The 27,237-nt window shown below is 38.4% G+C and overlaps 2 protein-coding genes across 7 annotated transcripts in view; one reads left to right on the top strand and one right to left on the bottom strand.

Moving 5' to 3' along the window:
• Positions 1-20,715, top strand: part of CCNI (cyclin I) — a 32,806-nt gene extending 12,091 nt beyond the window's left edge. For 3 of the 4 annotated variants that reach the window (XM_027087645.1, XM_027087649.1, XM_027087646.1), the window contains 5 exons: positions 8,915-9,043; positions 12,241-12,315; positions 12,459-12,599; positions 12,902-13,132; positions 19,151-20,715. In XM_027087645.1, the coding sequence (XP_026943446.1) occupies positions 8,915-9,043; positions 12,241-12,315; positions 12,459-12,599; positions 12,902-13,132; positions 19,151-19,594 (1,020 nt within the window). In that variant the 3' untranslated portion in view covers positions 19,595-20,715. The remainder of the gene's footprint in view (positions 1-8,914; positions 9,044-12,240; positions 12,316-12,458; positions 12,600-12,901; positions 13,133-19,150) is intronic. The other variant, XM_027087647.1, reaches the window with a different exon arrangement.
• Positions 20,716-22,303: 1,588 nt separating this feature from the next.
• SEPTIN11 (septin 11) overlaps positions 22,304-27,237 on the bottom strand; it is a 94,179-nt gene continuing 89,245 nt past the window's right edge. Inside the window, exons 10-11 of one of the 3 annotated variants that reach the window (XR_003428878.1) lie at positions 24,568-24,756; positions 22,304-22,634 (exon numbers count right to left, since the gene is read on the bottom strand). Coding sequence is in view for 2 of the 3 variants with exons in the window: in XM_027087643.1 (XP_026943444.1) it covers positions 24,753-24,756 (4 nt within the window). In the remaining variant the exon portion in view is untranslated. Of the gene's footprint in view, positions 22,635-23,138; positions 24,757-26,811; position 27,237 lie in introns of those variants that run through there. The other 2 variants (XM_027087643.1, XM_027087642.1) reach the window with 2 other exon arrangements.

Raw genomic sequence — 27,237 nt, 5'->3', positions numbered from 1 at the left:
GAGAAGCCCAGTACTATCTTGTATTTTGATTATCTCCTGGTCTGGAGTGGTAGAGTAGGAGCTATTTTTTTTTCTGGCATCTGGGCCTGCAGTAATACTTGAGTAGATGTTTGTGTGCATTTATCAGCCCTCTTTTTTTTTTTTTTTTTTGTGGTACAGGGGCCTCTCACTGTTGTGGCCTCTCCCGTTGCAGAGCACAGGCTCCGGACGCGCAGGCTCAGTGGCCATGGCTCACGGGCCCAGCCGCTCCGCAGCACGTGGGATCTTCCCGGACCGGGGCACGAACCCGTGTCCCCTGCATCAGCAGGTGGACTCTTAACCACTGCGCCACCAGGGAAGCCCTGTGTTGACTTTTGATGAATAGAAGTTCTTAATTTTTAATGACCGAATTATCAAAAAAATTTTTTTGCTTAGTCCTTTGAAAGAAATGTTTGCCTAACTGACAAAGGATTAATCTCCAAAATATATAAGCAGCTCATGCAGCTCAATATCAAAAAAAAACAAACAACTGAATCCAAAAATGGGCAGAGAATACCTAAATAGACATTTCTCCAAAGTAGACATACAGATTGCCAACAAACACATGAAAAGATGCTCAACATCACTAATCATTAGAGAAATGCAAATCAAAACCACAATGAGGTATCATCTCACACCGGTCAGAAAGGCCATCATCAAAAAATCTACAAACAATAAATGCTGGAGAGGGTGTGGAGAAAAGGGAACCCTCCTGCACTGTTGGTGGGAATGTAAGTTGATGCAGCCACTGTGGAGAACAGTATGGAGCTTCCTTAAAAAAACTAAAAATAGAACTACTGTATGACCCAGCAGTCCCACTACTGGGCATATACCCGGAGAAAACCATAATTCAAAAGATACATGTATCACAGAGTTCACTGCAGCACTATTTACAATAGCCAGGACATGGAAGCAACCTAAATGTCCATCGACAGATGAATGGATAAAGGTGTGGCACATATATAAAGTGGAATATCCCTCAGCCATAAAAAGGAATGAAATTGAGTTATTTGCAATGAGGTGGATAGACCTAGAGTCTGTCATACAGAGTAAAGTAAGTCAGAAAGAGAAAAACAAATACCGTATGCTAACGTACATATATGGAATCTAAAAAAGCGGTACTGATGAACCTAGTGGCAGGGCAGGAATAAAGATGCAGACTTAGAGAATGGACTTGAGGACCACAGGGGGAAGGGGAAGCTGGGACGAAATGAGAGTAGCATGACTATGTACACTACCAGATGTAGAATAGATAGCTAGTGGGAAGCTGCTGTGTAGCACAGGGAGATCAGCTCGATGCTTTGTGAGGACCTAGAGGGGTGGGATAGGAAGGGTGGGAGGGAGGCTCAAGAGGGTGGAGATATGGGGATATATGTCTACATATAGCTGATTCACTTTGTTGTACAAAATAAATTAACATTGTAAAGCAATTATACTCCAATAAAGATACTAAAAAAAAATTTGCCTAATCCAAGGTAATGAAGATAGGATTTTGTTTTTCCTTTTTGGTATGGTGTGAAGTAGGAGGAGTCAAGAATAATTTTTCTCCATATGGAAAACCAGTATCATTTATTAGAAAGACATTTTTCGCCATTGCCCTGCAATGTACTTCTTTTTTCTTTATTTATTTGGCCGCGTCAGGTCTTAGATGCAGCATGTGGGATATTCTTTGCCGCTTACGGGATCTTTGTTGCAGCACGTGGGACCTTTTAGTTGCAGCATGGGGAATCTAGTTCCCTGACCAGGGATCGAACCCAGGCCCCCTGCATTGGGAACGTGGAGTCTTAGCCACTGAACCACCAGGGAAGTCCCCCTGTGATACATACTTTTGTTTTTAATCAAGTGACTGCTGTATATGAGTAGATACATTTGTGGGTTAGTTTCTTGCCCCTTTTTTCATCATTGGTCTGTTTGCCTCTATTTAATACCACACTGCCTCAGTTATTGTAGCATTATAATAAGCCTTTGGTGGCATAAACTTTGTTCTTTTTTTTAAGATTGTCTTGGCTATTTTAAGCCCTTTGTTCTTCCATATGTATTTTTAAATATAGTTGTCAGTTTTTGAAAAATAAAAAAATTTGGGGGTTTTGGTCTGTAGATTGATTTGGGGAAGAATTAACATGTTTATAATATGAGTCTTCTATTCCCTTGACATAGAGTATTTCTCCATTTTTCTTTAAAGATGGTCTTCAGTTTCTTTTAACGTTTGGTGATTTAGGTTTATTCCTGGGTATTTGAGTCTTGTTGAGGCTATTACAAATGGTATTGTTTTAAATTTTTTATTTTTTTACATGCTTCTATATGCTGGTATATAGAAATAAAATAGATTTTTATATAGACCATACTAAATTAACTTACTAATAGTTTGCCGAGTCTTTAGGATTTTCTGTGTATTATACTCAGTCATGTCAGATGTGAATAATCATGGTTTTATTTAGTTCTTTCCAGTCCTTATACTTTCTATATTTCTGTTTTACAGAATTAGCTAGGGTTTCCAGAACACTGCTGAAGTCTGAATTTGAGGAGAAAGTTTTCAGTATTTCACCATTAACTATAATATTTGCTGTATATTTCTTAATCTTTATTAGATTAAGAAGTTCCTTTCTCTGCCTTAGTTTGCTAAGAGATTTTTTTCATTAATAGGTGTTGAATTTTTATACATCATTGGATTTTGTTAATATTTTGGTTAGGCATTTTGCATCTGTGGTCATGGGTCAGATTGGTTTGTAATGCCTTTGTCAAGTTTTCATGGTAAAGTTATGCTGGCTTTGTAAAATGAGTTGGGAAGTATTCCTGCTTTTTTTTTCAGTGCTCTCAGTTTGTTTAGATTAATATTATTTCTTAAATGTCGGAAGGTTTTACTGCAGAGCCACTGGGGCCTACAAATTCATTTGTGGGAAAGTATTTAATAATCAGTCCCATTTCTTTGGTAAATATGAGGCTAATCAGGTCTTCATTTAAATCTTATCTCAGTTTTGGTGAGTTGCGTTTTTCAAGGAATTTATTCATTTCATCTAAATTTTCAAATTATTTGTGTAAAGTTACTCATATCCTCTTTTTAACATCTAAAGGGTCCATAGTGATGTTCCCTTTTTCATTTCTTAGTTGATTTGTGCTTTTTCTTTCTTAATCACCCTTTCTAGAGGTCTGTCAGTCTTTCAGTTCTGTTGATTTTCCCAATTATACATTTGTCTTTTGTTTTTTTAGTTTTGCTCTTTTTTTCGTTATTTCTGTCTACTTTCTTTATATAATTTGCTGTTCTTTATCTTGAGATAGATGCTTAAATAATTGGTTTTCCAGTTTTCTTCTTTTTTAATACACTCATTTAGAGCTATAAATTTTCTTCAAAGCATAGCTGTCCACCCTTGCCTAGTTTGTTGTTAGGTCCCGTATTGGGTTCTTAATTTTTTTTTTTTTTTGCCGTACGCGGGCCTCTCACTGTTGTGGCCTCTCCCGTTGCGGAGCACAGGCTCTGGACGCGCAGGCTCAGCGGCCATGGCTCATGGGACCAGCCGCTCCGCGGCATGTGGGATCTTCCCGGACCAGGGCACGAACCCACGTCTCCTGCATCGGCAGGTGGACTCTCAACCACTGCGCCACCAGGGAAGCCCATGCCTCGTTATTTTTGATTGGTTGCTGACCATTATGAAAAATTGTAGAGGCTCTAGATGCTATCTTTCTGCAGGATGGTTCAGTCTTCCCTCTGGTGGGCAAACTGAAGAGGAGGTTAATCACTTTAATCCACTGAGGGACTGTGCTGATTGGAGGCTGGGTTGCTGTTGGGTATGGCTTCATCACCTCTGGTTGCCCCCAACTCCTAGAGTGTAGCCAAGGATTCCAGCTGAGAGCTTGGAGTGTTTACTAGTGCCCCTTATTCCTGAAGGGTGCTAAACTCCTCCTGAACTCATTCTTGCTTTTCAAAGGCTTTCTGCTTAGCCTCTGAGAACCTTGTCCTTCCCAACTTCAGAATTTCATTCAGAAAATGAGTTAAGAGGAAAGTCAGCTGAGTGTCACATTCTGATCTCTGACCCTCCCTCTTCCCACTAGGTTCTTGGCTCTTCAGGTCTCCAAATTTTGTCTCTTGCCTTGTAAGACTCCCAAAGCTCTGTTGGTTTCTTTGCTCATACTTTACACCTCTTGCCGTACTCACAGGATGGGCAGATGCCTGAAAGGGGAAGCTGTGCAGAGTGTTGACTCCTCTCTTATTGTTACCTCCTCTCCAGAATCTTGGCTCCTCAAGGCCCGGTTATCCTAGCAGTTCTCATGCCTTTCTGTTGCTGTTGTTAATAGCTTTTCTAGTTCTCAGCTAGAGTGTAGGTTTGCTGCTACCTACTCAGTCATAGGCAAGAGCAGTAAGGTAATTTTTTAAGAAGTGTTGAACTTAATAGTTGTGACAAGGATGCTGTGGGAGCACAGGAAGGTACTTAGCCTGACTTATCGGGGAAAGTATCTGGTGGGGACTGACCATTGAAATATCTCTTAAAGGATAAATAATAAGACAGGGAAAAGAGAGAGAGTATGTTCCAACCAGAGGGAGCAGTATGAGCAAAGGAGCAGTGATGTAAGTAGCATTACAGGAACAAGGAAGAACATAAATACAAGTACTGCTGTTATGAGTTTTAAGGCAGAAAGTGATGAAAGGTGAGTGAGGCTGGAGAGGTAGGTCAAAGAGGGATTTGTATGCCATGCCTGGGGAGTCATACTTAATCTGTTCGGTAATGGTGAACCTTTTAGAGTTTAAAGCTGGGGAGGATTTGTGTTTTAATGATCAGAATAGCAGCAGTGGAATATAAAGCCCTGTGTTTTACCAGGTTGAGTCAAACCATTATAAATTCTCTGTGGGATTAGTTGTTCAACCAATTTACTGAACTCTCTTAACGCTATTTGAGAAATCCAAATAAGAGAAAACAGATCCCTTGATCAGGGAATACTATCTAGGGTAGGCAGACCTCCTTCCTTCCTCCCTCCCTCCCTCCCTGATGGGATTACTTATGCACAGAACTTAATTGTTTAAAGCTATTCTGATAATATTACTGTTCAGTGCAGGTTTTAATTGATTTGAAAAAGTGATCTTAGGATCAGTATCACTTCACTTAAGAGTGAGTCTTCTCAAACCATTATCTTCTGTGGGGTTTTTTTGGTTATTGTTAGTTTTGGCTAGTGTTGATAATACTAGCCATGCAACAATGCTTCTTGGTTCTATTCTCAAATTTTTAATATAAGTTAAAGTCCAAAGATTGTCATGATCTCTTTCTTAACTAATTGCATTGTAACTGGTTTAAGAGAATTATTTATATCTAATATTTTGTAAACTTGTTTTTTCTGGCATCACAGAGTACCAGGTATTTTTAGAGGAGGGAAAGGACAAAACTAATATTGAAGTGCCTTTTGCATTCTGTGTATTTTACATAAGTTATATCATTTAGTTATAAATATGGTATGGAAATCTCTATTTAACTGTGTTCCCTTGTGTTACACCCATACTTAGAGAACATTATGTTCATCTTCTGTGGGACTGCTTACAGTTATATGTTTGTGTTATATATTTGTTTAATGTCAAACACCAGATAATCACATTACATAATATAATCCGTTATTTAGGGGTTTTTTTCCCCTGTATCTCTGACCTGAAGGTAGAATTAATGGTGTTTTTGTTCCTCATTGCTACTCTAGATCGTTGTTCTTTCACCTCCCTAAAAGCGTCCCCAGTTTCATCAGATTGTATCACCATCTGCCTTTCCCTGTATGAATTTATTTCCTTGTAATTGAATTGTTCGGATGGCTTACTTAACATTACTTTTTTTTTTTTTTTGGCACTTTTAGATAAAAGCTCAACTTGGTAGAAATTTAATTTCTCTTGAATACTTAACTCTCTCCGTCTAATAGTTTTGTGATTGCTTCACTTGGTTCCCAGGGACCTTTAGGGGCCCCTAGTCCAGCTCTTAAAGTAGCACCTCAAGGCTCTATGGAAGATGGAATATTGTAAAACCAATGACCATACTAAGAGCTCTCTGACCCAGGGATTAGCTGTAGGGCTGTGTCTGCTTCCTCCCACCTCTGGAGAAGCCATAGAATCCAGATAGTTTTTTTTTTTTTTTTTTTTTTTTTTTTAGTGGTACGCGGGTCTCTCACTTTCGTGGCCTCTCCCATTGCGGAGCACAGGCTCCGGACGCGCAGGCTCAGTGGCCATGGCTCACGGGCCCAGCTGCTCCGCAGCATGTGGGATCTTCCCAGACCGGGGCACGAACCCGTGTCCCCTGCATCGGCAGGTGGACTCTCAACAACTGCGCCACCAGGGAAGCCCCCAGATAGTATTTTGCTGCCTTTTTCAGACTCCTTTTTTGTAAGAGTGAGAATCCAACTCGTGGCTTTAATAGCATAACTCCAGTTTCCTCTTGTCAAGTTGGATAATAGTCTCTGCAGGACATACAGTTCCCTGCTACTCTATATACCCCAAACCTGTCAAGCCCACAATTTCAGTCCCATGAACAAAAGAAACTTACTGTTTCTTTTTGATTCATTGAATTGTATCACTAGTTTCACTAGTTGTCAGAATATCTGTTTCTAGCAGTCTTTTCCATCCATCTTGATTTTTATATGCAAATCTGAGGAACTTAACAATAGGTTATTGCCTCCAGGTTGACATTGGTCCTATCCTTCAGAGTAAAGTTCACAGGTTTAAAATACTTGGTTCTTTTCCTTGCCTCACAAATGATCGCCCCATCCCCTCACCTTAAGATACAAGTTAGCTACTGTCTCCTTCAAGAGCCTTTTACTCTACCCCCACACTGGGCCAGGTGCCCTTCCAGTGTGGTCTGCTAGCACCCTGTGTATGTCTCTATTCTAATGCTTACCATATTTTATTAACATTTTCTGGTGGTTGTTCTCACCGTGAGACTTTAAATTTTAAAGTTTAAAGCGGGAGTTCATTCTTTTTTTTATCCCCCCCTTGGCTGCATTGGGTCTTCGTTGCTGCGCGCGGGCTTTCTTTAGTTGTGGTGCGCGGGCTTCTCATTGCGGTGGCTTCTCTTATTGCGGAGCATGGGCTTTACGCACGCGGGCTTCAGTAGTTGCAGCACACCTGCTAAGTAGTCGCGGCACGTAGGCTCTAGAGCACAGGCTCAGTAGTTGTGGCGCACAGGCTTAGTTGCTCCGCGGCATGTGGGATCTTCCTGGACCAGAGATTGAACCCATGTCCCCTGCATTGGCAGGCAGATTCTTAACCACCGTGCCACCAGGGAAGTCCCAGAGTTCATTCTTCATTGTATTCCCATGACCTATCATATGACTGACACTTAATGTTCATTAATATGAACTCAGTTAAATGTCTTGATTGTCAGATGTTTTCAAATTATTGTTCATAGTCTTAACACCAGCTTGGTGGTGAGATGTAAATATAAGAGGTTGTAAACCATCTTTATCTCATTTTCTTCTCAGTATTTCTTGTGCAGTATTCTAGATTCAATCTTTATTTGACAAAAGGAATTGACCAGAAGGTGAATGTATGGCAGTTAACCTTCTAAAATACCAGTTATAACTAAGTTTAGAGCTAAATATAAAAATTACATGTGTGATTAGTTGGTTTGGCCAACACAGAAACACTTTATTTTGTTGTGTCAAAGCTGAAAACTGACAGAAAGAGGAGTTGGACTAAAATAAGAGAAACTAGCCAGTGCAATAGTAGAGATTATAATGGTCATCAAAGCGCTTATTCCTTACAAACTAAAGAAAGCCAAGAGGAAGGAGAGAAGAAATTCCAACTGAAATACCTGTTTGAGGAGATATATTGTCAAGATGTACAGCCCTTCGTGCTTTAGTAGCTCTTGAGGCATCTTTCTGTGATATAGGAATTAATTTCATTAAGTTGAATGATCAGGAAAAAGGTTTAAGCTGTGGTCTCTGTACTTTCTGAGGAATGAGGTAAGTATTATATTTATTTTTAAAGAGATTTCTATCCAAAATGGTTATGATGATAAATCCTGCAGTGCTTAGATTAAACCTTTACTTGTCTGGAACTCTCACTTATTGAAAATAGTCTTTCCCACTAATCACAGAGTTATTTCTGTACTTTGTTGTGTTTACCTGGCAGAAGTAGTACTTACATAGATCTGTTTTATTAGTAGTAGATTAAGTATTACTAGGTTTGTTTTGTTTTTTATGGTGCTTACAAAACTGAAGAGTAAATCGTTAAATACTGCTTTAAAGTGTGTACCTTTTAAAAATTAAGCCTATATCCAGCAGTTTAAAATAATATGTTGGAAGATTAAAATGCCAGTAATGTTTAGTGTTTGTGCAGTGATCTTTGTAATGATAAGTTGGTTCAGGTTAATTTCCCCTTCAATATTCTTTCATCATCTTTAAATGTGTAATTTGTCTCTTGTTCCTGATATTTTTCATTTATTCCTCTTGACTTTAGTTTTGTTTTTAATGGACTATCATTCTGTTATCATAGTCCATTTGTGTTTCCTAAAATAGTTTAATGGCTATTTGCTGCCTTTGAAAGAAATTCAGTATATTTTCTTATTTTCAAGAATTAAGAAAACTTACTTCCAAAATTACTATCAGTTGATATTAGTGTTACCTAAAATTTAAAACCTCAGCTTAATTAAAGTATAGATATATAGTGAGATGACATCGTGAAAATTTTATTTAATAAATAAGAGAATATTGGATATTGATATTAAATGCTATAAGTAGTACATAAGGTTTTATCTTCATTTATCTCAAGTTTGATAGATTTTGAATAAACTTTAAAACATTTTAAGTAGTTTTAATAAATACATATTCCATAGCATTTGCTAACCTTTTATAAACAAGAATTACAAACATATCCTTGATGATAACTTGAAACTTTACTTGTTCACTTTATTTTTATTTTTTAATTGTTCCCTTATAGAATGTTTCTCCATCCCAGAGAGATGAAGTGATCCAGTGGCTGGCCAAACTCAAGTACCAATTCAACCTTTACCCAGAAACATTTGCTCTGGCTAGCAGTCTTTTGGACAGGTTCTTAGCTACTGTAAAGGTAAATATTTTAGAATACACTTACATACAGCTTCTTTTTTGAGGGTTTATATGCTACACCAGGGACTATTAGTAAAATATTCTACAAAGTGGGAAGGAGTGGAAAACCTTCCTAAAGATTATATGTATACTTATAAGCTATTGCTTTGAGTTTTCGGAAATGTTTCTAATTATATTCTGTAGTTTTCTTTTGGCTACAAGTATTCATAATTTATACTTAACCTATGAAAGTTTTGATCTCTTGATTTTAATACAAACCATATAGCATTGGCAAAATGTTCAGTCATCTTTTTAACACACTGAGTACTAGTTGTGAACAGTGAATCAGACTAGAAAAGTATAAGCCTATTGCATATTTTTCTCTGTCACTACTTATTTATTGAATCCCTTTTGTGTAGTTTTCTGAACAATATATAAATACTTTCTAGAGGAGTATAACAAGATGAACTGAACTGTCATAAAATAACTTCATTGTATTTTTGTTAAATGGCAGCATTACAGGTAAGTTTTATGTTGTCCCTATTGCTATAATATATTGTTGGTTATATTATGTGAAATCAGTCATAGTAGGCCCATAACAGATTTAAAGCAGAAAGTCAGCATTTATTCAATAGCAAGGCATGAAAAGCAATTCAGTTGTTATTTGTATGCCTAGGAATATGTAGCTGCAGAAATGATGTATTCAGTGCTGAGGGTGCCATATTCTTTGTTATTAGGTATAAAAAAATAGAAGCCAAAGAATTATGGAGTGGAAGAATTTGGATGGCCACTCAAGTTACCTTTCTATGTTTCAAACTTCTACTTTTGAGAGTAAAGCAACTTAAATTATAATGACACTAATTGCCTGCAGTCTGGGTTATCTGAGATGCCTACATTTATGTCAGCATCAAGTCCCCCTCCCTTCTCCCTAGTCCCCTACTGTAGCTAATCTCCCTTTCACAGAGAACGATGCGTTTGAGGTTAGTGTCGTTTCTTGGGTTGTATATTCCTCAAAAATTTTAATGGACTTGTTGTAGCTTCTATCATAGAGAAGATTTTTACTGGCCTTATTATTAAACATTTTAAACAGATTTAGGGGAAGTTTTTGGAACAATTAGAGAATTTTGCCAAATAAAATATCATTTCTTTCATATTGCTTATTTAATGGGTCCTATCATACTACTAGCATCAGATACTTAGATATGGTTAATCTATATTGAAACAATTCATCTAAAATGTATTCATAGTTTAAAGGTGCTTAAAGCAGACCATTAAAGGGCTACAACAGTGAATGGAACCTCAATCCCAGCTGTGCAGAAGAAGGTACTATGAAATTCTTTAAAAATAATAGACCTCGAGCCCTATCCCAGACACACTGAATCTGAATCTCTAGTAGGTGAGATCTGGACATCTGTATTGAAATAAACAAAAACTGCATAGATGATTCTGGTATACATCCAGGATTGAGAACTACTGTTTGTTTAAAAAACACACCCCCACATATTTGCTGTTGGGGTTCATTTCAGTACTAAATTTATTATTGGTGCCCTTGATTTGGGGGTTGCATTTCCTACCCAAAGTTGTTAACTGTTGGACTCTTTTCTTTGTAATGAACTCTGATTACCTCAGGGATATGGTTTTGATGTGTTGTGTACATGGAGAAATAAGGGAACCTGGAAAACTGTCTTAGCAACAAGATCTGACTTCACTTTCTATATCACTTGTGTGGTGTCCATTAACCTCTGAGACTGTTTTTTCATCTGTAAAAGAAGATATATTTATGGCAGTGCTTTCTAAACAGTAATATTCTGATTAATATTAATGATTATTTAAAACATTGATAGTATTGAACTAGCTTTATTTCTCATACTGGCAGAGAATTGGAAGATTCCTAGACAGTCTGCCACTTATACTGAGGCACAATGGTCATTAGTTGGCATGTTTATTAAGTAATTAATCAAGGCCATACTCTGGTCATCAGAAGCCTTCCCCAAGGCTTCATGGGAATGTAATATTTAGGTATAAAATAAATGTTGAAACAGGTTTTCTTTGTGTTATATAGCTTATCTCTGTGTCATTCAATATAATTGGACTAAATTATCATGGTTATTTATTTGGCTGCACCGAGCAACTGCGGGATCTTAGTACCCTGACCAGGGATTGAACCCAGGCCATGACAGTGAAAGCACCAAATCCTAACCATTGGACCACCAGGGAAATCCCTGTCCTGATTATTTAAAATTGGATTCTGATGCTGGGTTGGCAAACCCTATTCTACCAATGATGTAGAAAGTGTGCCTGCTCATTATAGGTAAGGAAAATAGGCAAATTCAAGCCCTCCTATGGGTGTCAAACCCAGGAAAGGTTTTTTCCCCACTAATTGGTTCTGTATATATTTAGGAGCCTTTCATTCTTATCATGGATCTTGAATATATAATTTTTTGGGTGAACATTTAATTAGAAAATTTCATCTGCTAGCATCCTATAATTTTTTAAAGCATGTGAAATATATTAATAGCCTTTATTTTATTTTCCCTTCTTTCTCTTTAATTCCCCTAACACCTAGTATGTTAATCTAACTGATATAACAGGCAAAGAGAATAAAACTAGCTTAAAAAATATACAAATATATTTTTAATTTGGGGAATTTTATTAAATAAAAAAATGTCTTGTAAAATCAAGCTCATCTCTGCTGGATAGAAATTAACTTTGGCTAACTAGCATTGGTTGAACTTCCAACAATGGAATGGTCTTAGTATTTCCATAGAGTATAAGGCTGAGGTTATGAAGTTAAAAGTTAGCTCTGATCTAGAAAGCAGTGGGTAGGGCGGCTTCCCTGGTGGCGCAGTGCTTGAGAATCTGCCTGCCAATGCAGGGGACACGGATTCGAGCCCTGGTCTGGGAAGACCCCACATGCCGCGGAGCAGCTGGGCCCGTGAGCTACAGTTACTGAGCCTGCGCGTCTGGAGCCGGTGCTCCACAACAAGAGAGGCCGCAATCGTGAGAGGCCTGCGCGCTGCGATGAAGAGTGCTCCCCGCTCGCCACAACTAGAGAAAGCCCTCGCACAGAAACGAAGACCCAACACAGCCATAAATAAATTAATTAAAAAAAAATGCGTAGGAATCAGATTAATTGAATTCCATAGAATTGTGTGCATACTTTTAACTCAACTTTTTGAAGAATCACTAAAGTTGCTTTTTCTCTCTTCCCCATTTTAGGCCCACCCAAAATACCTGAGTTGTATTGCAATCAGCTGTTTTTTCCTAGCTGCCAAGACTGTTGAGGAAGATGAGGTAAATATTTTCCTTTAAAGATTAGTCATGTCTCTTTTTTGAAATTATCCTTTTATTTTCTGTTTACCAAAAACAAAAACTGAAAAATGAGTTTATTTTTTTCTGTCCTGTCCTCCTGCCCCATCCCCCTTTGCTTTGGATAGAGAATACCAGTACTGAAGGTGTTGGCAAGAGATAGTTTCTGTGGATGTTCTTCATCTGAAATTCTGAGGATGGAGAGAATTATTCTGGATAAGTTGAATTGGGATCTTCACACAGCCACACCATTGGATTTTCTTCACATTGTAAATATACCTGAAATCTTTTAGTTTCTTATTTGAATGTGTAGTCCTGTTTCAGTAACTTGAAAAGTAGATTGCCCACTCATTTTTTTTGTTGTTGTTCTGATTTTTAGGAAAAGGAAAATTATTGCAATTAGCCAAGGAAAAATGAGAAATTGGGGTGTATGTCAAATCATTGAAGCTAAAATTGCAAACTTAGAAATTGAGTAATACCTGAGGTTACATCAGTTTCTGTATATAGCTTATCTAGACATTTGAGTAAAACTAGAATGATGTTCTTGTGATTTTTTTTTTTTTTTTTTTAGTTCCATGCCATTGCAGTGTCAACTAGGCCTCAGTTACTTTTTAGTTTGCCCAAACTGAGCCCATCTCAACATTTGGCAGTCCTTACCAAGCAATTACTTCACTGTATGGCCTGCAGCCAACTTCTGCAATTCAAAGGATCCATGCTTGCCCTGGCCATGGTTAGTTTGGAAATGGAGAAACTCATTCCTGATTGGCTTCCTCTTACAATTGAACTGCTTCAGAAAGCACAGGTAGGTGTCAGTCTAATTAAATAGTGTTCATTTTAAAGTTTTTCTCCTATTGGGATACATAGGGTTAGCAGATAGTTATAAAACTAAGAGACATTTTAATCTTGTAATGGCAACTCATTTTTAAGAGTAGAGTATAGTTTTACACACTTTAAATTTATGTGTTAGATGTCCTTTTTTCCTTTTTTAAAGCTCAGATAGTATTTTCTTGATTCTTTTCATCCCTTCTAGATTACTTTAAAAGTAAGATTCTTGATAATATATTCTCCATTAGTTTTGTATGAAGAACATTCCTAGCTATATTTGTAGGTTTCATTATAGTACTTCTGACTTACTCATTTTATAAAAGTCAAGAACATAAATTGCAAGAAGTTACTTTTTTAGACAAGCAGATAATTTATCGTTGGCTAGAGAGGGAAGTATTTGGCAAATAGAAACTATATTCCTGAAGTTCCAGGACTTTCTGAAGTCCTGGTAGTTTTCACTCTTGCTTAAGATTGGTTAATAACTTGTATCTGCAAATTGATACAAAATGTTAGCAGTCAGTTAAATTTTTTTCAACTGTCTATATAAAAAGTAAAAGTTTAGTGGAGAAAATTCTCATTCAAATGAAAAATTAGTAATGGTGCTGTATGTTAGCAGCAACTTGGAGAGAATCCTTATTGCTTCTATTCGTGTCACCAAATAGAACCTACAAGCTTAGATCTGCTGCAAACCATACTCCTCGGCCAAAGACTTATGAACCTACTTTCCTTTTAAATATATATGTCCCTATTTATTCTCATTTGGCAGTAGTTATTCTGATTTGTTTCATTGAGTGTTATTTAGAGCAGAGTCTGTTAAATTCTGAGCTTAAAAACATTTTGTAATATAAAAAGAACTAACTTGAGCAAAGGGCTGCAGTTATTGAGCTAATAAAACTTATAATTCTACAAAAGAAAAGAGAATACTTGAATTTGGTGTTTTGTAAGATAGTTATAGTTGACGATTTTATAGATATGAGCTATAAAAGTTAGCAGACCCAGACATGTAAGGTATACCAGTGCAACCTCTCAGCTGAGAATATCATGCCCTAGTTTGTGAGCAGAGAAGGGCTGAGAGTCTTTTCATAAAAAGAATGATGATGATGATGATCAGTATATCAACTAGAGCTCCGTTCCTCTTATATGTGTCTTGTTCCACTGTTCTTAGCGTGGCTCAGCTTGTTCTGTATCCCTGGGAAACGATCGTAGTGTAACAAAGGCTGTTTCTCCTTTATGTTCTTTTAATTGCATGTGTTAGATTAAAATAACTGAGAAGTGCTTCTTTGCATTGAAATAAATGCTATAATGAAAATAAACCCAAGGAGATAGTTACTGTTTAGTGAGAATTTTTAGAAACTAACATAAACTACCACATAAGTGAATAGTGTAGCACAGAACATTTACTTTGCCTACCTAGAGTGTTGGAAAATGAAGTTGAATATTAATCTTTTACATTAGACTGCAGAAGGAGGGGAAGGGACATAAAGAGAACATCCTACCTCCTACATTTTTCATCTTTTTATTGGAACAAAGGACATATTTCTAAACGCCTCCATGACTTGGTCTCTGTGCCTGTTTCCAATCTAGTACAGAGAAAATTTGCTATATGAAGAGTTACTGTCACAGAGAAAGGACAGGCTTCGAAGCATATATAGTAAGAATGTAAATAGCATGTATATTCTGTAGCTTTGAGGGCTTGTTCTCTACTGAAGAACACTAGAGAATCTGCTTATTCTCTTTCATAAGTCTTCTGGTGCTAGAAGAAAGTGTTCACTGAAACTGTTTTCCCCAAGTATTATTATTATAAGCTTGGAATTTGAAGGAACCTTCTTAGAAATCATATCATTCAACTCCTTTATTTTATAGCTGCAGTCCAGGGAACTTGGGACTTTCTCAGAGACACACAGAACTTAGTAGCAAAGAAAACTAAAAAAAAAAACCAGTGCTTTTTCTGTACCACAGAAACCTTGAAGATTCTAGTCCAGTGGTTTTAAGAGTTTCCTTTAGAACTGGAACCCTTCCCTCACCCCCAACAAAATCTTGTACACACACAATCCCAAAATCCTAAGTAGTAAAGTATTACTTTGTAATGTGTGTTTGGGGCACAGGCCTATCAGATGCAGTCCTATATAACATGGCCTCTTCCCTTTCATAAGCTATTTGGACATAGTTTGAAAACCACTGTTCCTTTCTCTTGTATATGTATATAGTTATATTCCACAGACATTTATTGAGAAATCTATGATCAAGGCATTGGGGATACAGTGATTCTAAAAAGTCTCTGCTTCATGTAATAGTCAAGTTATAATAAGGAAGACAGTTTAAAACAAGTAAGGTCACAGAACTTCAGAGATTTTGAGACTTGGTTTTAGCAATTCTCTGAAACCCTCGTGGCCCAAATCTGAGTGGCTCCTTATTCTTTAAGACTCAGACATTTTTACCTTTTGCTAAGTTCACCTGTGTTCATGTAGGAACACCAAGTCTAATATCTTTGTAATTAGACCCATGACAAGGCCATAGTAATATCAGATGTTTCTCCTGGATTTCTGGTTCTAGTTTAGAAAATTCTTGCATCAGATGGTAAGATCATGCTGGAATTACTTCTGACATGTTTCCCAGGGTCCTGGTTTGAGAGGACTGCTTAGTGGTCCATCATAGACATCTCATGGTGTGAGGGGGCCCACTATCACCAACTCTGCCTATGTTCCCTCTGGACTTCAGACGAAGTACAGTGAGTGTTCCCTGGTTTGAAAGGCAAGCTTCCTCTTGTCCCTCCCTGTCCCCTCACTCCCCAGTCCACCGCCCCGATCACCACCCCTCATCTCTTTTGCTACCTGTTGTTGCTCATCATCCTGGGATAGCTAACCCTCTCTTTCCTCTTACCCCTTCTCTCATTGCTCTGCTTCTGTGGCTATACTCATGTTCTCCTCTTTCTGACTGACGTGGTCCACCTTGATTATCTCAGGATGTTAAATCTACCCAGATTAGTGTGGTGGTCTTCCTAGACCCTACTCAGGCACTAGTCAAAGTACATGTTTCTGCTGTGGTGTAGTTTAAAATTAGAGTATGGAGTTAAGGAAGCAGACCTTCCCCACCAGGGTCTTCTAGTTCTTCTTAAAGGTGCTTAAAGTCAGACTACTTACTGCACTGCACGGTATTTTCAGTGCTTTATGCTGTCCATTGACCCTTATGGGTCCATCTGAACCAGTTACATCATGCTGTTCTGATCCCCTCTTCCCATCAGTAACCTATTTGGATGTCTGCTCTGTAAACTTTCAGTGCTATTTACCTACCTCCTTGGTGAGCTATATTATAGTTCTGTTTGTTGTTGCAGGGGATGCTTTAAAATGGTTACCGTATTTGAATTTGGGGAGATAGTTAAATGTTCTCTGGACACTCTGCAATCAGAACAAGTTCATTTTAAATCTTTTTATAACAATTTCATTAGAGGACTTGTCTGTTGTCTAAAGTTGCAGCAATTCCAATATGTGTGCTTATTTTGTTTCCTCCACTGCGTCTCAATGAGGACCATATTATTTTTTTTCTTAGAACAAATTTAGGTTGTAGTAGATTAGAAGAAATTTATTTTGATGCATTATTTTAGACAAAGGACTTGACTTGGGTGGAAGTAGAGTTCATTAGATGGTATTGGTTTGCATAATCTTCATTGTCTTTCCAGCCCCGTTTTCTGCCAGTCCTCACCTATAAATAGAACTCCCTATTTACTATTTTCACAGAGGAAGTTTATAATGACATAAATAGTCTTCCTTTTACTTGAAATACATGTCCTTCTTCAGGATTCTTCTGTGATACTATGCCCAGTGACCAAGGCATTAGAATATTTGTGATATTTTTACTTTTCTAGGCCATTGAGTATCATTCATTTGTTAAAGAACAGTTCATTAAACCTAGGTATACTTATAATAATTTCTACCCTGTAGCCTTCTTTTCACTTCCCAATTTCTGTCTTTTTTCCTGTTACCTCTCTTTTGTAGGCTTTTTGAAGAAGCGTGGTACCTGGCCTAGAGTACCAGTTGCCTTAAAGAACTTTGAAGCCCCATCCCTATCCTGTGTGCTTTGTTCCATTGTTTTTAAGAGAGGAAAAGAAATTCTAATACTAGTTAATAATATCTTAACCTGTTTGTTAGGGTGTTATCTAGTGCCTTTCAAACTAGGGGAAAAAAAATTAGTGAACAAAATAGTAGATATTAAAAATGGTCATTTTCAGGTATAGTTTCTGCAGACATTTTTACCTTTGTACTATGTGATGACTAACACCAGCCTTTCGTCTTCCTTTCCACTGACCTGGGTAACAAGTAATGAATATATTTAGAGATAAAAATAATTTTGTCACCAAATATGTTCTTGCAGAGCATGTTATTTTCCTTTATTTTCTCTGTGGTATTGCGAAGTCATGCTGTGTGCTACAGGTTTTATAGGTATGAATAAGAATTGATTATATAAAGAATATGTAAGACTGGAAAGTGATCCCCGATGGTTAAATAGTCAGGACGGGCTTCCTGGAGGTGGCATCAGTTAGCCAGACCCGGAAGGAATACGTAATACAGTTTCAACGTGTAGAAACAGGATGAGCAAGGCTAAAGTAAGAAAGGGCAAGATTTGTGCAGAGTAGAGAGCAGGCCTGTTAGGCAGGTATGTAGAGCACAAATTGGGATATGGTAGGAGGAAATAAGGCTGGGTCAGATTGTGGAGAGCCTTCTTAATACCAAGCTAAAGAGGTTAGATTATTTCCGGCAGGCACTTGGGGTGCCGCTAAAGAAATTTGAATAGGGAGAAATATATGTTGCCAGAGGAATTCTGACTAGAGCTATAATTGCAGGGAAAGTAAGGCAAAGAGCAACTAATTGGACTCTCTATCACAAGTAAGATTTTGAAGGCCTTCCAGGTACAGTCAGTGGTGCTAGAAACTTAGGGAATAAAAATGAATATGATGGCTCCCCTGGTGGCGCAGTGGTTGAGAGTCCGCCTGCCGATGCAGGGGACACGGGTTCGTGCCCCGGTCCGGGAAGATCCCACATGCCGCGGAGCAGCTGGGCCCGTGAGCCATGGCCACTAAGCCTGCGCGTCCAGAGCCTGTGCTCCGCAACAGGAGAGGCCACAACAGTGAGAGGCCCGCGTACAACAACAACAAAAAAAAAAAAACAAAACCATGATACAGTGCCTACCTCTTGGGATCTTGTAGTCTATAGTAGAAAAGCTTAAATGGTTAAATAGATTATTGTAATACAGTGTAGTAAGTATGATGACAGGTTGATACAAAAACAGATGACCCTGAAATTTGGGTTTGTCGGGGGGTTAAGGGGAGTCAAGGGTGGCTTCAAAAAGGACTGATACCTGAATTATCCTGAAGGATAAGAAGGAATTAGTGAAACTCCCAGATTAAAAACATTAGCAAGAACATTTTTTCTTATTGTTGTCAATTCTGCTGTTTTCTACAAAAATATAACTTGTCAAAGGTTCCCATTTACTGTTTTAAAAACAAAATAATACTTAAGTTGTTCAAAATTCTTAGTCAGCCTTTCCCCATCCCTTATTTAAATTTTTTCTTGCCTCTGTCTGCTTCTTTAAATGCTTAATGGATTTTATGTTTATCTGTACCTTGGTCTTCACTAAGGAGGTTGGAAGAGAAAAGGAGGGTAGGGTGAAAGGCCTTCTAGACAGGGGAGATAGCCTGAACAGCATATGTTGGAATATATAGCAGTGAACAAAAGAGAATAATTTCAGCTTTCATGAAGATGTACAGCATACAATTGCAAATAAAGAATTCAAGTTCCAAAGAAGTTTATAATACAAATACAGATTTGGACACAGTTTCTAAAAATGATAGGTAGGCTGGAGGAGTAGACGAGTTTGAGGTAGAAGATGTGGGGAGAGAAATCTTGGGGGGCAGAGGGCACGGGGAGAAAAACTGGCCAGCAAAGACGACAGACAGCCTATATTAATTATCAACTTTGTGTTTTCTTTCCCCCGGGCTCAGATGGATAGCTCCCAGTTGATCCACTGTCGGGAGCTTGTGGCACATCACCTTTCTACTCTGCAGTCTTCCCTGCCTCTAAATTCCGTTTATGTCTACCGTCCCCTCAAGCACACCCTGGTGACCTGTGACAAAGGAGTGTTCAGATTACATCCCTCCTCTGCCCCAGGCCCAGATTTCTCCAAGGACAACAGCAAACCAGAAGTGCCAGTCAGAGGTACAGCAGCCTTCTACCATCATCTCCCAGCTGCCAGTGGGTGCAAGCATACCTCTGCTAAACGCAAAGTAGAGGAAATGGAAGTGGACGACTTCTATGATGGGATCAAACGGCTCTATAATGAAGATAATGCTTCAGAAAATGTGGGTTCTGTGTGTGGCACTGATTTATCAAGGCAAGAGGGACATACCTCCCCTTGTCCACCTTTGCAGCCTGTTTCTGTCATGTAGCTCCAGGTGTTACCTTCAAGCGCAAACTAAGGTAGACTACTGTGGGAATGGGAACATGGAAAACAGGATAGGCTGTATAAAGGTGTATACCTTACCAGGCTGATTCGAAATGAGCCAGAAAAAAAAAAACCTGTTGACTTGTATGGCTAATTATAATTCAACATTATTTAAGCACTTAAAGACCAAAACAAGTGTAAAATTCAAGATCAAAAAGTTTTTAAGTAAAAAATTTCTTTGTAGTGTTTGTCAGTTCCACCCTTTTCTCTGCTAAAATGTAATGTAGATTACCCTGTGTCAGAAATTCACGGTCAGTGTTTTTTCTTTTTTAAAGTTCCAGAATTCCTAGCTAGCAAACCTTGTCCCAGGATCCTGATTTAATTTTCCTCTTGCTTTTGCTTGCTGCTTCTTTGAATACTAAATGAATTTTATGCATGTTGACCTATAGCCTGACTTCCACTGATGAGGAAACCCTGAAAATTTATTTTTAGCAATTTAGTGAACAAATTATTTCAGTGACAGCCATGTTTATAATCCATGATTCAAATTCAGCTTAATCTGAAAAAGGTACTTCACAATTGCCTGTGAATCAGAGTTGGTAACAGAAAAAGGACTCCCATTACCATGTTGATTTTTGTTTGTCTCCTTTCAATTTCTAGAGTTTGGAAACAAAATATTTTCATTTTTATCTTAAATTGAAGCTTAAAAGTGGCATGTGATTAGGATACTCTTAAGATTTGTTGGAAGCATTTTTGACATTTGTATAATAGAATTTGTGATAAAGTTAATATATCCAGGTGCTCACCAAAGAAACATGTAACAACTAAAATTAGATTAAAAAAAAACTGTTCAGTTCACTCATTTATAATCAGTAGGAGAGACTGTCTAGATGTTGGGGCAGCTCTATGATTTGGGTCTGTAACATGTAATAACTGAATTCAGTACCCTAGTTTTATGTTAAGCTATTAGGATTTACTTGATAAAAGTTAATCCCCCTGCCTCCCCAGCCTACCTGTATTCTCTTCATGACTTCTGGGTCCTGAGCTCCCTGTGCAGCCTGAAGAAGGTACTGCAGTCAGAACCATGTACTGATTGGTAGCAATAAAAGTTGTCCTTAACCTTTTTATCTCTTTTTTTTCCTGCTTGTGAAGAAGTGCAAGTTCTTGATTAGTTAGGCACTGCTATTTCAACTACGGAAGATGATAAAAATCCTAATATGCTTGCAGAAAATAAAACATGAAGAAAGGGGGGATTTAAATGTGACTGAGTTTAGGTTTTGACATGGTGGACTGTGACCTTCCAAACAGTAAATTCTTAGCTTAAGGAACTGTGAGGGCAGACACAGACCCATATCTAGATAACCTGTCACTTTTAAGCCACGGATTTTGTTCTGGTTTAGCAGAGCAAGAGTATTCTCCGGTCAACATTTGACTTTTAAATTCTTTTATGGTAGGGCTGGCTACCTGCTGTAGTCCAGTCAAGGGGGAAACTTACGTGTAAGTAAGTACAGGGAGTAAGAAGGAATATAGAAGAATGAACTATTTTGGGGGTGAAGACAGCATGAGGCTGGCTTTGCAGATACACATAAAAAAAAAAAAATCCCACTTATCCTAATCTTCATCTGGTTCTGTTTCTTAATTCTCCTGAATTGTGGGAGCTCCAGGAAGTCCACAACTACAAATGTTCATCATTAAAATAAATGCTACGTAACCCCCTGCCCACTTCCACTTAACAAATGAGGAACATTTTTGTTATGTAGAAAGCTAGGGATAAAGTTGAGTCTAGAATCAGAGTATTTCATTTGTGGTCCAGTTGCTACATACAGATGGTACAGAAGTTAGAAATAATATTTTAATTTCTTGATCTTTCTAATCAAAAATGGATGGTAAGTCCGTTTGGAAAAAAGTATTTTCATGGGAAACTGAATTGGAATGGTTGGGCTGCTGCTAGGTCTCATGCCTCAAAGCTTATTTAACCCATAGATCAGTTAAATGATAGTACTTTGGAGACCAGCCCCTCCTGAGCACCCTTTCAGTTACATGTCCCTGCCACTGTCCCAGAGACCTGCGCTACCATGAGCTCTTGGAGAACTTTGGCTCTCTGGGGCCTGAACTCACGGACTGAGACAGAAAAAAGCAGAAGATTCTTGAACAGTGTGGAACTTTTCATTAAGAATGTTCCTACTGTTCAATTAGATCCTGTTTTATCAGAAACTATTCTCATTAGCCTGTCCCAAGATACCTGTCTTAAATCTTGGCATCACACCACAATTACTCTCTTCCAAGATTTGGAAACTCGAGCTTTATGGATCACGATTGCCTGGTGCCTCCTGGTGGTGAGAAAACCTGTTATTCCACAAAGGCTCTGCAAAGGCAAGGGAATAAACATGATGGGAGAAATTAGTTATTCTCTAATCCTCCACTCAGCAGAAGTGAAAGTGCATGCTCTAGCTCTTGAAGCTCTTACTAGGAGTAGCCGAATAATTGTCTTTCAGGGTTGAAGTTCGTTACCTGTGGAGAACTGAATGTTCTGCAGATGATGTCTTACATTAGTGTGGAGGGGAGGGCTGGGAAAGGAGAGTGCTCTCAAATGCCACTTAAAAAGACTGATAAAACTGATTTGTCAGAAATGTTCCTGACCCCACGCCTTCGGCTCTGAAAGAAGCTATCGCGTAGTTCCTCACTTGGCCAAGCTGATGAGAATCGGAGCCTACAGTCCTGCCATTGAGGGAGTTAAGACATTGGCGTCTGCCCCCGAAGAAGTATTCTTTCTTTTCTCCTATGTTAGAACCAACACGTACGTATGTCCTGTCTATTCTCTTTACATACCTGGATTTTCAGGATTTCTAATTCACTCCTTTGGAGTTCCTGAAACAAGAAAGTAAGTTGTCCTTGAACATCACTGCCCGAAACAGCACAATGTGGTTCAAGCCACTGACGCTCAGCAGGCATAACGGGGAGCCTTGTTATCTTCATCCTTAAGGTAGTTTGTACATTTTCAACTGGAAAGGGAAGATACTGTGCCAGGTGTCTTCACAACCCTCCTGGGACACAGCAGGTTGAAGATTAGAGAACTGTCCACATAGCCAAGAATTTTTAACAAGGTTCAATTTCTGACTTACCAAATACAAAGGATAAAGCTTTGAGATATGATGTTTTGTCTAACATGTTATTTCTAAAGCCTCCAAAATTGTTGAAACTAGTCTTTAAACTGTTAACAGGAGAATGTCTCCTATGCTCATTTATAATGTTTTGAGCTTTGGCCACTAGATGGTGCTTTTAGAAAAAATAGCACATCTTTTTAAGTTTCAGGGAGAAACTGGGCTTACTGTGTGGGAATGAGCAGTTGAGCGCTCACCTCTTGTTGCTAAGCAATGCATCAGCATCATTTGCAGTTACAAGTTCACATCACGTAAGCCATGGGAGGCCTGTGCGTGTGGGACTGAGGGAAATTAGCAGTATCTGCCATGGTTTGGGACAGATGGTGGCTAAGTATGTCTCATACCAAAAAAAAAAAAAAAGTTTTGCAAATTAAAAATCCTAATACTCGTTCATTGTTTGGTCCTGCAAGATAACTTCGAATTGAGAATACTTGAAAATAGCCAACTCCCAAAAGCTTGCTGCTTTCATTTTGAGCTGGATCTGACCAATCATTAGGACAGAAAAGATGAAGTACAGGCTTTGTAGCACAGCTTGCATTAAGGAGTTAAAATGAAAGCTTTCCCTCACCATACTGATGAGTTTACAGACCTTCCTTTATTTACAGTGCGGTTACATCCCGATAAACTCATCGTAAGTTGAAAATATCCTTAAGTCGAAAATGCATTTAATGCATCTAACCTACTGAACATCACAGCTTAGCCTAGTCTACCTCGGATGTGCTCAGAACACTTACAGTAACCTTACAGTTGGGCAAAATCATTTAACACAAAGTCTGTTCTATAATAAAGTATTGAATATTCTATGGAATTTATTGAATACTGAATTGAAAAACAATGCTTCTAAGTGTATCCGTTGTTTACCCTTGTGATTGCGTTGGCTGACTGGGAGCTGCAGCTCGCTGCCACTGCCCAGCGAAATGAGCATCCAAACTGCGTATTGCTAGCCCACGGAAAGATCCAAATTCGGAAATATGGTTTCTGCTCAATGCATATCACTTTCACGCTATCATAAAACCAAAAAATTGTGAGTCAAACCATCTTAAGTCAGGGACCATCTGCAGTGGTTTTTATGATGTAAGACCCATGTGTAGCACACAGACATAACTCTCCCTGGGCCATCTCTTGATTATTGAAAAGGTGTCATGAGAGGTAACCAAGAACGTCTTATCAGATAGAGAAATCTGAAGAGAGCACAAAACACTAGTGTTGAAGTTTCCAGGAGGCTGAACCTCTCCATTTCTCTTGACTCTTGAAGTACAACCTTCATAGCAGATCAGATGCCAAAACTTGACCTTATTGTGTTACACAACAGTAGGGCAGTGTAGAAAAGCATAGGCCCAGTAAACTGGTTTCTCATTCTCAGAAACAGCTTATTTTGTTAGCAAGAGAACACTCCAGAAAGAAGGGCAACCTTAAGAAAGAAACCACTGAAAAGCAATTGGGGGTGGAGGTGGGTTTTGCTTTTCAGAATACTCTCTCTCACAATTTAGCATAGAAAGGGCTTACCTTTTCTGTTTACCCCCAGAATTTGCTGTGTTTGAGGTATGCAGAGAGACATGCAATTCATAGTGCGTGGCTACATCCACAGTACCTAATGTAGGCCTGGTGCAGTATATAGAATAAAAAAAGTATTGGGGGGGGGGTTGTGTGGGAAAGATGGATGGATATAAATAAAGGGCAAGGAGAGCTAGAACTGCAACCCTTCAGTATTCTCAACGCACCGTGCAGAGAAGGCATGGTTAAGCAGAGTTCTTCGTGGAATGTTATTCTGCACCCTCCCCACCATACACAAGTTTTCTTTTTGACAGGGACCAACCTTGTGATAATAGCCTCTGCCTCCTCTGATCTAGGTGCCATGATTTTGAAAGGAAGTTTCCATAGTGGACTGAAATGCCATTCAACTCACAGCATGCAAATAACTGATTTGAGGCAGATGTGAAGTCTTCATCTGTACCTCCCACGATGTTCCACTAACAACCAAAAGATCTCATTTGTAAACAGCTACCTGTCAGAATAGGAAGGTTGGAAAGCGAGGTGAGCAGATACCGAGGCTCGCAATTAGTCTTTTTAGATTAACACATTCAACCTCTACACCAGCCCTGAGGGTGCCAGTTGTTTGCTAGAGATTGATCTGAAAGCCAGATGGTATCAGTCTCAAGGACTAAATACCATGGTCTTAAGGATTCAAGTACAAGGATCTTCAAAATGACCCACATTGCCAACACTGTCAGTCTCCAGGGTGGAAAGATGACAGTCATCTGCAAAGCAAAAGGTTTTGCATAGAAATGTCATTTAAATACAGTGAAAATTATGTACTTAGTTTTTCAGATATCCAGAACTTTTACCCATAAGCTGGGACAATGATAGGCAGAAAAATAACCAAAATAACTAAGAAGGACGTTTAGGTACAGTTGATGGGGAAAAGTATGGTCAAGCCTATTGGGAAGATGACCTAATTTTATCTGACCCAGCTCAGCACATACTAATTCAGATCAGGTCTCTCCTTTATACGTGTGCTGTGCCTGTCTCAAGTAGACCATCTAGACTACACTCACTTTTCAGCAATAAGGCCGAGTCTGTATCTGAAGTCAAGTAAGGTTTTTGTTTTAAAGACTGTATGAAAAATAAAAAGCCTATCACCAATGGAAATAGGTTCAGATGGCTCAGTTCTCCCTGCTTTCCAACAATCTAGCTTGAGATAAACGAGTAGTTTTTATTATTCGTATCTCTTAGTTGGTCAGCCAAGAGAACTTGAGAACCTACCAGTTTTATCAACATTTGAGAAAAGGAACCACCTTAAGTAAAATGCCAAATCAATGGAGGGTAGCTGTGTACTTGACCAGTGGTGTCTTATCCACTTTCCCTAGATAACTGAACAGAGGCCAACCTGCGTGTAATAGCCAGTTCCCTCGCCCCTCCCATTAAGATGATTACCATTACACTTCCTCCAACATGAAGATTAAAAAGGGAATAACAGAAATAGATTACACATTTCTCTACTTAGACAAACAAAAAAAATACTGCCTAATTTGCTTTTTAAATATTGCCAAAAATGTCTTTACAATCTGATGCAGAATTTACTTTTAAAATATGAGTGATAGGGTAAAGTTGATATTAAAATATTAAAAGGAGTTTAAAAATAAATCCAATTGTTGTACTTAGTAATCACAGTGGTTTCACACAACAGGATGTTTGTGTTTAACTTACAAACCTGACAGTATGTCATGCTGTAGCATCAGTTAAGGAGTTGATACCCACCATCCACGCGCAAACCAGCGGTCACATCATTAGCAAATTTCTGTCCTTACAGATTACACTGTAGTATGGAGGGGATGGCTCTTGACTCTTATATTTTAATCATTTAATGGCTCAGATGAACCTGATTTTATTGCATTTAATAATAGTGTCTTTCTAAGTAAAGAAGGCCCCTTGCCAGCAAGCTCCTCCAATTGGTCTAAATAACCTCTTCCAAGAATCAAATGATTCAAGAAGCAGGGACTGTTGCTTCATCATTTCACCTTTCAACAGAAGCATATGTTACCATTCTTAAATACAAGGGAACACTCTTAAGATCTTTACCAGATGCAATTCACGCCACCAATATCCACCTACTATGGGGCTAAAAAATGATGGAAATAAGCAGACTATTGACAAGTAATGAAATGAAAAGGTAACTTAAAATGCGTGTTCATGCCTTAAAATAGAAATGAATTTGAAAATTGTACCTTGACTACAAAAACTGCACCTAAGAGGTGGCTGCTAATAAAATAGCCTGTCACAAACGAGTCAGCATTAGAACTCACAGACTCAACTGGCAGAAGTGTGTGTGTTTGCATGTGGGTGTATTTTAAGTGATTTCCAGATTTTTTTTTTTTTTTTTTGCAGACACAGTGGAGTAAGCCACCTGATCAGAACCAACGTTAAGTCACTGTTGCTGTTGTCTGGGACAGGATATGTACTTGTCGGGGGTTTGTTTCCATGGTCCAGGACACAAAAACTGGACACAAGGTAAAGAAGAGCTTCGCAATAAATAAAAAGGCAGGGATGGGCCAGAAAGTTATTTTAAGGTACCTTTAAATATAAATTGAGTCCCAGAGGCAGAAAAGTCATCTACCTAACACTGGCACATTTTAAACATGATTAAGACTTGTAGGTCAAAATCCCAGTGACAGCACAGGGATTTTGTTGTTGTATCTGAGATGAGGAGAGCATCTTAAACAGAATTCTGTGACTTAAAACTTCATTTAAATTTCCCCTTGAGCTTAAAATTGGCATAATTTTGATACCAAAACTAAGTTTGAATAACCAATACATAAAACAGAACTGGCTAAGTAGGAAAATTTTTTTTTTCCAAAACAGAATCCCAAACCCCGAAAACTTAGATGAGGGGTGCAGGTAACAGAAAAAGAGTCAAATAAAACAACAATGGTTCCTGAATTTAAAGGAAGGATGCCCACTTCTCTCTCTCAAGAGGCAGACGGTCAGC

This window comes from Aethalodelphis obliquidens, unplaced genomic scaffold, assembly GCF_003676395.1.
Source record: "Aethalodelphis obliquidens isolate GAN/ISIS:26980383/991018 unplaced genomic scaffold, ASM367639v1 scaffold59, whole genome shotgun sequence".
Lineage (NCBI taxonomy): Eukaryota > Metazoa > Chordata > Mammalia > Artiodactyla > Delphinidae > Aethalodelphis > Aethalodelphis obliquidens.
This window is presented reverse-complemented; position numbering and strand designations above follow the sequence as displayed.